Here is a 10,932-nt window from a genome sequence, read left to right as displayed (position 1 = left end):
TATCACATTAAAATCATACCCAGCATTCAATTTTTTCATTTTCTCACCATGAGAAATGAGATTTAAATTGGGGGGTTCAAAAAAAGAGGAGCTGATGCCAGGGGCTTTAGTGGAGAGCAAATGCTTTGAAAATGATGAGGGCAAAGAATGTACAGATGTGCTTTACACAATTGATGTATGTATATGTATGGATTGTGATAAGAGTTGTATGAGCCCCTAATAAAACGTTTTAAAAATAAATAAATAAAATAAATTGGGAGGTTCCTGGAGATCATTGGAGCAGGGGTTCCCTAAGCCTCTATGTACCCACAATGTAAGCTATGACAGAAGGCCTGCTCAGAAGCATCCTGGGAGCTACTGCTGGGGAGTGGTACACGGCGGAGTGTCCCCTTGCTATCAGTAGATAGCATGTGTCCTGGATGCCCCTCTGTGATTATGGCTGTTCCCTGGGGCCTTCCCTTTGTCTTTCCCAGTCTTGTCCCCCAGTGTATGAAACGGCGAGTCGTCGCGGAGCTTACCTCCACTCCAAGGAGGAGGGTATTTGAACACAGCCTTGGGAGGGGTCCTTTTCTCCTTCAACTTCTTCCCCTTGGAACGTAGGTATGCTCGAATTGCCTTCCATGCACAAAACCTGTGAGAGGAATGGCTCTGGTCATGGGGGTCCAGAACATAGAGCAGAGCACATGGGAAAAGACACTTCACAGAGAGGGTGGGATGTCCATCGGAGAAGAGCAGAGGATCCCATCTTTGAAGTGCTGTTAGCTACAGGCCCTTCCTCCGAGGGCCCCACTTTGTTTAGACATGGCTCCAGCGAGGCCCTGGCATTTCCTGCGTGGGCAGTACCTTGTCCATCTGTGAACAGAGTCTGTGAAGAGTCTGCTGCACCTGGGGTTGGGTTGTCCCTAGGGTGCTCTCGTGGGCTGTGGTATTCTTGTCTAATGGTGCAGCCAGAGCATCTGACTAGCTTCCCTTCGGGTCTCAATATCTGTTTTGTATCCTGTGCCTCATTAAAATCCTTGATCCCTTGGTCCCATTTCTAAAATCACTTTTTTTCCCCTGGAAAGGTCTCTAATTCCTCACATAAAATTAGATTTTCATATTCACTGGAAGATTGTTAAAGGTCTCAACTCCCAACCCCCTAGTTAGCCCTACCATCAACCTGCCCTTGGATTGGACTCCTGGAAAATCAAACAAGGCTAAGACTGAATTTATTTTCTATGCTACTTTGGTACCAGTACCAGCTACTGGCCTCTTCAATCTTCCCATGATGCATTATAGTCTGTCATAGTTACTTTCTCTCATTCCACTCATGAATTGGGTCTCTTTCCTAGCACAGATCTCAAAATATACCAGGGCTGCATTATTCATGACAATCAAGAGAAAAAGAGACCTGGTTTTTAAACCTGGTTTTTAAGACTTACCAAATATGTGATCCTAGGCAAGTCCCTTAACTACTTTAACCTATTTCCTCATCTGTAAATTAGTAAGAATACTCTTTGACCCACTCTAGAGGGTCATTGGATACTCATCTGAGATAGTACATGTGAAGACAATTTATACAATCTAGTGTCCTGTAATAACTGAAATATTAAAACAACTAAATGACTAACTGCATGAGGATTAGGGATTCAAAACTTTTCTAAAGCATACTCAAACTTCCTAAATATTTATGATGGTGAACTGAGCAATGAATTAAGCCAGGAGTAAAACATATTTCATAAAGGTTTTTGATCACCCCCCCGCCCCCCTGGAATCATTTCTACATTCAAGGTAAGTTAAGTTAATTGTGTTAAGTCAATCAGTGCTGGTTAACACTGGATGCTGAAGGGTTAACTGCCTTATCTTGAATGTAGATTGAGTTCAACCTTGCATTAAATCATTTCGATCTTAGGGTTTTAAAATGAAAGGTATGTAATGGTAATACTACCCCTTATTTGTAGTCCTATGGTGGTTTGAGCTGTTCTGTGATGCTGGAAGGTATGCCACCCATATTTCAAATACCAGCAGGGTCACAACCATGGTGGAGAGGTTTCAGCAGAGCACCCAGACCAAGGACAGACTGGAATGAAGAACGTTGTCAGATGAGGTCCTTACATTACAAGGCACTTGAGATCTGCTGCTTCCTCAAACTGAGGGAACCTTAATGTCGGCAAAGCTTCAATGATCTTAATTTTCTGATGGGTCACAACTCAAAATGAGAAGAGTTTTGAACATCTATAGGAATGTGGAATATATCAAACAAGAGCCTAAGCAAATTGGAAAACTCAAAAACCTAATTAATTGCCATCGAGTAGATTCCAACTCATAGTGACCCTCTGGACAGAGTAGAACTGTCCCTGTGAATTTCCGAGACCACGATTGTAACTCATTAATGGAGGAGAAAACTTCATCTTTCTACCTTGGAGTGGCTGGTAGTTTCAAACTTCAGACTTTGGGGTTAGCAGCGTAATGTGTAACCCATCATGTCAATTGGCCATTTTGAGTTAGACCATCAAATATTTTACTATGCCAAGAACGGCAATTTCAAAAGGAATGGTGTCACATTCATTGTTAAAAAGAGCATTATAAGATCTATCTTGAAATAAGTGCTGTCAGTCATAGGACAATAGCTAGACACCTATAGGGAAATCCAGTTAATAAAATTATGATTCAAATTTATGTACCAATCACTAAAATTATTGATGAATAAATAAAAAAGTTGGAAGCTAAAAGGAAGGATTGATAGTTGGGAAATATGGATTGAGATCACATGATAGAATTTTGAAAGACCATGATTTATTCATTGCAAAGACTCTTTTAAAGACAATAAAAATGGTGACAATACAAATGCACAGTCAGATAAAATTCACAGAAATAAAATTGGCTGCATCTCTGGAAAGAGATCATGGAGAATCTCAATATCACCATTCAGAACAAAGCCAGGCAGATTTCTGAACAGACCATCAATTGCTCATATGCAAATTCAGATTGAAATTGAGAACAATTAGAACAAGTCCACAAGAGCCAAAATCCAACCTTGAGTCTGTCCCATCTGAATTTTTGTGACTCTCTGAAGAACAGTTTTGACATACTGAACACTAATGACAGAAGACCTGATGAGGTGTGGGATAACATCAAGAACAGCATATATTAAAAAATCAAAAGATTTAAAAGACAGGAAAGAGAAAAATTCAAATTGAATGTGAAAAGAGATTCTTGAGATTTGCTCTTGAATGTACAGCAGATAAAGCAAATGGACAAAATGATACAGTACATGAACTGAATAAAAATTTCAGAGAGCAGCTCAAGAAAGTACAATATTAAATTAAATGTGCAAAGACAAGAACATGCTCAGCATGTACAAGAAGTATCTCAAGATGAAAGAAATGAGGGAAAATGTTGAACCTTGAGCTGAAATTGAGGGATTCTATCGTCCACATAAAAATCAAATTCACTGCCATCAAGTCAATTCTGACTCATCATAACCTCACAGGGCAGGGTAAGGACTGCTCCTGTGGAATTCTAAGACTGTAAATAGTGACAGGAATAGAAAGCCTCATCTTTCTCATGCATATCACTGGAGATAGCGAAAGAAGATATAAAGAATACACAGTCAACTAGTTAACAGTCAAGTTTACACTGAAAGAAGAAGTTCAACTTGCACTTAAGGCATCAGCAAAAAGGAAGGCTCCATGAATTGATGTGATACTAATTGAAATGTTTCAATGAGTTAATGAAGAACTGGAAGCTCACTTGTCTATGCTAAGAAATTTTGAAGACAGCTCCTTGGTCAATTGACTGGAAGAGATTCATATTTGTACCCAATCCATGCTCATGGATAGGAAGATTTAGCATTGTGAAAATGTCAATACTAGCCAAAAATATTCACTGCCTTTGAGTCCATGTCAACCCATCGTGACCCTATAAGACAGGATAGAGCTACCCCTGTGGATTCCTGAGACTGTAACTCTTTACAACCACCATATATTCTGATCCAGATCCCAACATTATTCTTTAAAGAGAGAAAAAAAAATCAGCAACTTTATAAGAAAAGGAAAGGAAAGGAAAGAAACCTAGGATGATCTCAACATCCCAATTAATCTTGTCTGGAGAAATTTCGGCTAGTTGTCCTCTAGTCACCAGCACCATGGCACTGCCGTCCATCAGGTGGGGGCTATGCATTGGAACCATTATTAGCCAGCTGGCAGAACTTTAGCCCACTTTCTCCGCCTGAAATTGATAGCACAAGTTAGGAACCAGTAGGGCAATGGTTGCATTTGACCTGCAGACATTTTTCTGTTTGCTTGTTTTATTTCTTTTTTTATGTTTTGAGTCTTCAGATTATACTTATCACACTTTAATTTGCCGCATTAGCCTCGGTAGATATGATTAAAGACTTCTGACTTTCTAGTTCATGTTGGTAATTGGACTGTCTAGCAACCCGTTTCTCTTCCGTGGTAATTGTGGGGATTTCAGCATTCCAGAGGAGACCTGGTGGTAAAGTGGTTGAGTGCTTAAATGCTAACCAAAATATTAGTGGCTTCAACCCTCCAGCTGTTCTGAAGAAGAATGACATGGCAGTCTGCTCCCATGAAAAGCAAAAGATTTGGAAACCTACGCAGGCAGTTCTCCTCTGCTCTCTAGGATTGCCCCGAATTAGAATTGGCCCCAAAGCAAGGAATTTTTTTTTATTGGATTTGTTTGTTCATTTTGTTTTGGATATAACCTGGAAAAAAAAACCACTTCAAGGTTACTTCCTCCATGAGGATCCTTAAGTGAAAGTACAACTGTGTTAACCTTGGTAGAATTTTTTCCCACATAATTGTGGCCCATTCTTACCCATAATGCAATGAACCCAGGTGTAAGAGAAACTAGTACCTGTGTACCAAGCAAGCACAAGAAGAGGAAAGGTGAGAACCAAGATAGTTAGATTCCAGTCTTATCAGCTTCTGGCTTCTAATTCAGTGTAGGGTGAGGGAGTGAAGGACATAGAGAGCGCTTCTAGTAAAAAGTACTAGAAATGACATGACGCCCTCCATGGAGCTGTAAACTACAAAGCATAAGTCTAGAGGAAGACAGAAAATGAAAATTTTAACAGGATTTCCTGACCTTATAGTTAAAGGGATATACTTACCTTCTCCAGAAGTGCATAATGATAGGGAAGAGAGACAGGATAGCACTGTGGAAGATGCTTCGATCGAGGTTCCCGTCCAAATAGGCAGCAATGATGGCATCCTTCTGGAACTCAGAAATATTCACCTGCCCAGAGAGCATAGGGTGAGAACCCGTCACTGGCAGAATCTCTGGGGAAGGCAGCAAACATCTTTTGACCCCCAGGACCCTCCAGACCACCCCTTTCCAGAAGGGAGGAGAATCTTTCCATGGGGCTGCTAGGGCACCTATGTCCACCTGGTTGTCCCAGGACTCAGGCGATGCCTGATTATTGGTGTTTGGGGTTCTTGTGGGGAAACTGCTTCTTTGCATAATGCAGGGAAGAAAAGGAGTTCCCCTTACCCTGAGTTTTGGGGGAAACTCAGATTGCAGATAGAGCTTTAAGATGATGCTCAGTTTGTTTCTCAGTAGAATCACATCATTCTCCTTGTATAGCCGGTTGGCCTGTAGCACCTGAGATGAACTCACCAGAGTATTAAATCTAAAAAAAAACAAAAAAGGCATAAAATGTAGGAAATCAACAAGGACAAGATTAAAATAATGACTAGCTAGGGCACCAGGCACAAACATATATCCTGGCCCCAAGGATGTCCTGGGCCAGGTGTGACATCATTCATTCAATTTGAAAGCCTCCATTGATTAATAATAATTGAGCACTTAACGCATATCAGATAATGTGCTGCGTTCCTTCAAGTGGATTCTGTAATACATACTCTTTATTTATCCCACCTTCCTCTCTTTACTCATTCTGGCCCCTATGGCTACTTCTTTGAATACTTTTAACACTAAGGGATGTCTTGTCTTTCTTTCTTCTCCTGTGTTGAGCCTCCTACAGTGACCACCTCCACTGTTGAAACAATACATTCTTTTACTAACCATTAAAAAACTCCGTTGTACCTTATGCAAAATGAAGCATACATTTTTTCTCTCTCAAGTAATAGACAACTTTTATTGTGGTATAATAGTTTTTAAAAATTATTTTAACTTAAGGGCACAGTTCAGTGACATTAATTACACTCACCACGATGTATGACCACCACCACCACTCTCTATTTCCAAAACTTTCCAACATATCACACAAAAACTCTATACCAATTAAACAAGAACACTCCATTTAACTCTCTTTTTAGCTCCTAGTAATCTCTATCATTATGAATTTGTCTACTTTAGGTACTTCATACAATAGTTATTCCTTTCTGTCTGGCTGATTTCAATTTATACAAGGTTTTCCAATTTTATAGCATATATCAGAAGCTCATGTCTTTTTATAACTAAATAGTACTTCTTTGTATGGCCATGCCACGTTTTACTTATTAGCATGTGAGCTGTTTCCACATTGGGTATTGTTGATACTGCTGCAGTAAATTTTGGGGTGCAAGCATTTGCTTCAGTCCTTCTTTCCAGGCCTTTTAGGCATCTATTTACCTAGAAGTGGAATTGCCAGGCTAGATGAGAATTCTGCATTTAACTTTTTGAGGAACCACCAAACTGTTTTCCATGACATCTGCACCATATTATATACATATTTCCACCATAGATACATGAATGTTTCCATTTCCTTACACCCCCAACAACAGTTTCTAGGTTTTGTGTTTTTAATAATCGTTCTAGTGTACCTGAAGTTATGTAGTTATGTATCTCATTATGGTTTGGGTTTACAGTTCTCTAATGACTAATTTTACTTGGCTCCACAGTAACAGCTATTGAAGCAGCAATCAAGAAATCAACATGGAGGAGGAGGGGCAAGATGGCGACCAGGTAGGTCGCTCACACCGGGAGCTCCATGGAGATCAGTGAGTGGGGAGGTTTGGGGGCCAAGTAGTGATGTGGAGGCTGTTGGTTGATCCACGCGAGTGCCCAGAGCACTTCTCTGAACCAGAAGCTGACTTCAATCACGTCACCTGCATTCCCTGCAGACTCCCGAGGTCTCAGCCCCCGCCAGCTGCCTCTTTTGCAGCACTCCAGGTGCCCGCTCCACCTCTACCTGCGCCCCAGGACAGCCTAGTTTATGGCAGAGGCTTCTGCCCTCACAGACCTGTTCCTCAGAGGTTTCCGTCCACCTCGGCACTCCTCACAGACTCGCCAGCCAGCCTTCCTCCCCCCACCTAGGTTCCTGTCCTGCCCCAATGCTCCAGGTCTGCCAGGCAACTGGCAGAAGTCCAGCAGAAGCTGGTGCAGCTGCGGCTTAGGGACCCAAGCCTGTGGGGCTCACACCCTGCATAATCCCTTCTCCCTCCTCCCTGTGAAAACCCCCAGCCCTCTGTGTTCTGAGCAGTGGAATTGTGCACTAACAGAAGTAGCTGGGCCCTCCTTCCCACCCGCCTTCCTGACGGAAGTGCCTCTAGCCAGTAAACAAGTCACCCAAGTCCTATGCCATCCCCATCCCTGAACTATGTACTCCAGTTCCCAGGCCAACACTTTCCTTCAGACTGCAGAGTACACAGCTGCAAACAGCCCCTAAGGAGACCTGAAGGTGGCTGGAGCACAAAACATAGGCCAAGGTGAGAGGGAGACCTCAGCGGGCCAAAGGTGAAACACAACCCCTCAAGGCAGTTGGCTATAGGCAGCCGGCTGAAACACCAACACCAGCCTCCCAAAGAGAGAGCCCTGGGCTCTGTGAATCCCAGGAAAATGGCACCTAGTTCCAATAAATCAACAAAAAAGCAGCAAGCTGCTTCCACTCACTCCATGCACAAGAATAAACTCAAGGTGGATTGCAGACCTCAAAAATTGGTTCTTTGAAGGGATAAACAGAATTGACAGACCGCTGGCAAACCTAACCAAAGAAAGGACGGAACACATTTCAATAGCATGTTCGAGGGATGAAAGAGGGGACATTACAACAGACCCTAATGAAATTAAAAGGATAATTACACGGTACTACAAAGGACTTTACTCCAATGAATTCAACAACTTGGAAGACATGGAAAAATTCTTGGAAAAACAATCCCTACCTAGACTATCCCTGATGAACGTCAAAAACATCGGCAGAACCATGGCAATAGAAGAAATAGGCAAGATTATCATGGGATTACCAACAAAAAAAATCCCCTGGACCAGATGGCTTCACAGGAGAATTCTATCGAGCAGTCAGGGAAGAACTGTCACCAATCCTGCACATAGAAAAGATGGAAAACTCCCAAACTCTTTCTAGGACGCTAGTATAACTCTGATGCCGAAATTGGGCAAGGATACCAAAAGAATCGAGAACTACTGATCAATATCCCTAATGAACATCAATACAAAAATCCTTAACAAAATATTGGCCAATACAAAATACAAAAGTTTATAAAACAAATAACTCACAGTTACCAAGTGGGATTCATACCAGGGATGGAGGGATGGTTCAACATACGAAAGACCATTAGTATCATTCACCACATTGACATGAAAAATTATAAGAACCACATGATAACATCGATAAATGTGGGAAAAGCATTCGATAACACCCAACACCAACTCCTGTGTAAGACACTTGAGAAGATAGGAATGGAAGGAAAATTCCTCAATATTATACAAGCTATATATGAAAAACCAACAGCCAATCTGGTAGTCAATAGAAAAAAGACAAAAACAATCCCACTGAAAAAAGGGGACCAGACAAGGATGCCCTTTGTCCCCACTCTTAATCAACATTTTACTGGAGGTCTTAGCTAACAGCATAAGGCAAAGAAAAGACATCAAAAGTACTCGCCTGGGGAAGGAAGAGGTGAAACTACCATTATTCACAGATGATATGATTTTATATATGGAAAATCCCAGAAGCTCCACAAGGGGGAGTACTAGAAGCACTAGAGGCTTATAACAGAGTGACAGGATACAAGATCCACAAAGAGAAGTCTATCGGACTGCTATACACATTGAACAAGACCACAGAAGAGGGGATCAAAAAAAGAGGAACCTGTCACAAAAGCCAAACACAAATTGAAATATCTAGTGATATGCCTTACTATAAAAATAAAGGATTTGTAGGAGGAAAACTACAGAGCACTATTATAAGAAACCCAGAGTGACCTCAACAAATGGAAGAATATCCCATTCTCATTAATTAGAAGACTCGATATAGTAAATATGTCAGTTCTGCCCAAGGCACAATATAAGTTTAATGCAATCATCATACAAATACCATCATTTTTCTTCAAAGAATTGGAAAAATTGATTACCAACTTCATATGGAGAGGGAAGAATTCCAGAATTAGCAGAGAACTCCTCAAGAAGAAGGACAGAGTGGGAGGGCTTGCTCTACCTGACTGTAGCACACACTATTCAGCCACAGTGGTCAAAACTGCATGGTATTCGTATAATGACTGATACTCAGACCAATGAAAAAGAACGGAAAACCCCGAAATAAAATCATCAGCATACAGACAGCTGATCTTTGATAAAGGTCCAAAAAATATCAAATGGGAAGCAGATGCCCTCTTCAACAAGTGGTGCTATTAAAATGGATATCTACCTGAAGAAAAAAGGAAACAAGACCCCTACCACACACGTTGTATGAGAATAAACTCAAGGTGGATTGTAGATCTCAAGGTAAAACTCCAAACTATATCAAACATTGATAACTACAGTCATCAATGAAGGAATTAAGACAAACCTGAGAACTTTGGTGCAGGGAATACATAGGCTATCAAAAATAAGGAAGGACACAAATACAGATGAGTCACAAATTGACAAGTGGGATATACTGAAGATAAAACACCTGTAATACACTGAAAGAATTCACCAAGAGAGTAATAAGAAAAGCCTATTAACTAGGAAAACATCTTTAGAAACGACACACCAGACAAAGGCCTTACTACTAAAATCTACATTACTCTGCTAGTTTCCCAAAATAAAAAAAACTAATTCCCCTCTGAGGAGGTGAGCAAATGATCTGAACTGAAGTTCCACAAGGACAGAAATCTGAATGGCCAATAAACATATGAGAAAATGTTCCTGATCATTAGGCATAAGAGAAATGCAAATTAAAGCAACTATGAGATATCACCTAACACCCTCAAGGATAGCCCAATTCAAAAGTTAGAAAGCAACAAGTGTGGAGGGGCTGTGGTGAGATAAGAACTCTCATCCACTGCTGGTGGACCTGTAGGTATGTAGTCACTATAGAAATTGATTTGGTGATATCTAAAACAGATGGAAATTGAGCTACCATATGACCCACAGTCCCCTCTACTGGGCAAATATCCAGAAGAGGCAAGAAACAAACCATGGCCAGACATCTGTGCTCCAATGTTCATCACAACACAGTTCACAATTGCAAGGAGTTGGAAACAACCCAAATTTCCATCAACAAATGGATTGAAAAACTGTGGTACAGCCAGGGAACCAATAGAGAGGTCTGTGGGGTCAGTCCCAATCCCAATTATGTGGAAACCCCCGCCCCTCAGAAGAATGTACGTAGAGGACAGCACTGGAGCTACAGCTTGGGGAGAGTGGCGCATCGGATTAGAGCACACGGGAGAAACACAAAGGGATGGAGAGGGAGGAGAGGACATCCTGGCCCACCAAGGCCCAAGGACGATGTTCCTGCCCGCAGCAGAAAACACACGGGGCGGACCGTAGGACTGGCCCCACCACGGGATGTGGCGTCCCTCACTGAACCATGACCCTGCCATGGTTCATGACAGCACTGGAGATACAGCGTGGGAACAGTGCACAGTTTGGCCCCATCACACTGGGGCTTGGCACTGAGGGCATGCACCAGGACACTTATGATTGTACATATATGGATAGATGTATACAGCACAAAGGAATATAGCAGCTAATCAGGCCACACAG

The 10,932-nt window shown here is 41.7% G+C and overlaps 1 protein-coding gene across 1 annotated transcript in view; it reads right to left on the bottom strand.

Annotated features, from left to right (window-relative positions):
• Nucleotides 1-396: 396 nt before the first annotated feature.
• Nucleotides 397-10,932, bottom strand: part of RGSL1 (regulator of G protein signaling like 1) — a 96,471-nt gene continuing 85,935 nt past the window's right edge. Inside the window, exons 17-19 of the mRNA XM_075541446.1 lie at nt 5,494-5,632; nt 5,114-5,238; nt 397-631 (exon numbers count right to left, since the gene is read on the bottom strand). Coding sequence (XP_075397561.1) covers nt 397-631; nt 5,114-5,238; nt 5,494-5,632 — 499 coding nt within the window. The remainder of the gene's footprint in view (nt 632-5,113; nt 5,239-5,493; nt 5,633-10,932) is intronic.

Source organism: Tenrec ecaudatus, chromosome 1, assembly GCF_050624435.1.
Source record: "Tenrec ecaudatus isolate mTenEca1 chromosome 1, mTenEca1.hap1, whole genome shotgun sequence".
In the NCBI taxonomy this organism is placed as follows: domain Eukaryota; kingdom Metazoa; phylum Chordata; class Mammalia; order Afrosoricida; family Tenrecidae; genus Tenrec; species Tenrec ecaudatus.
The sequence above is the reverse complement of the archived record's forward strand: the minus strand, read 5'-3'. Positions and strand labels throughout refer to the sequence as shown.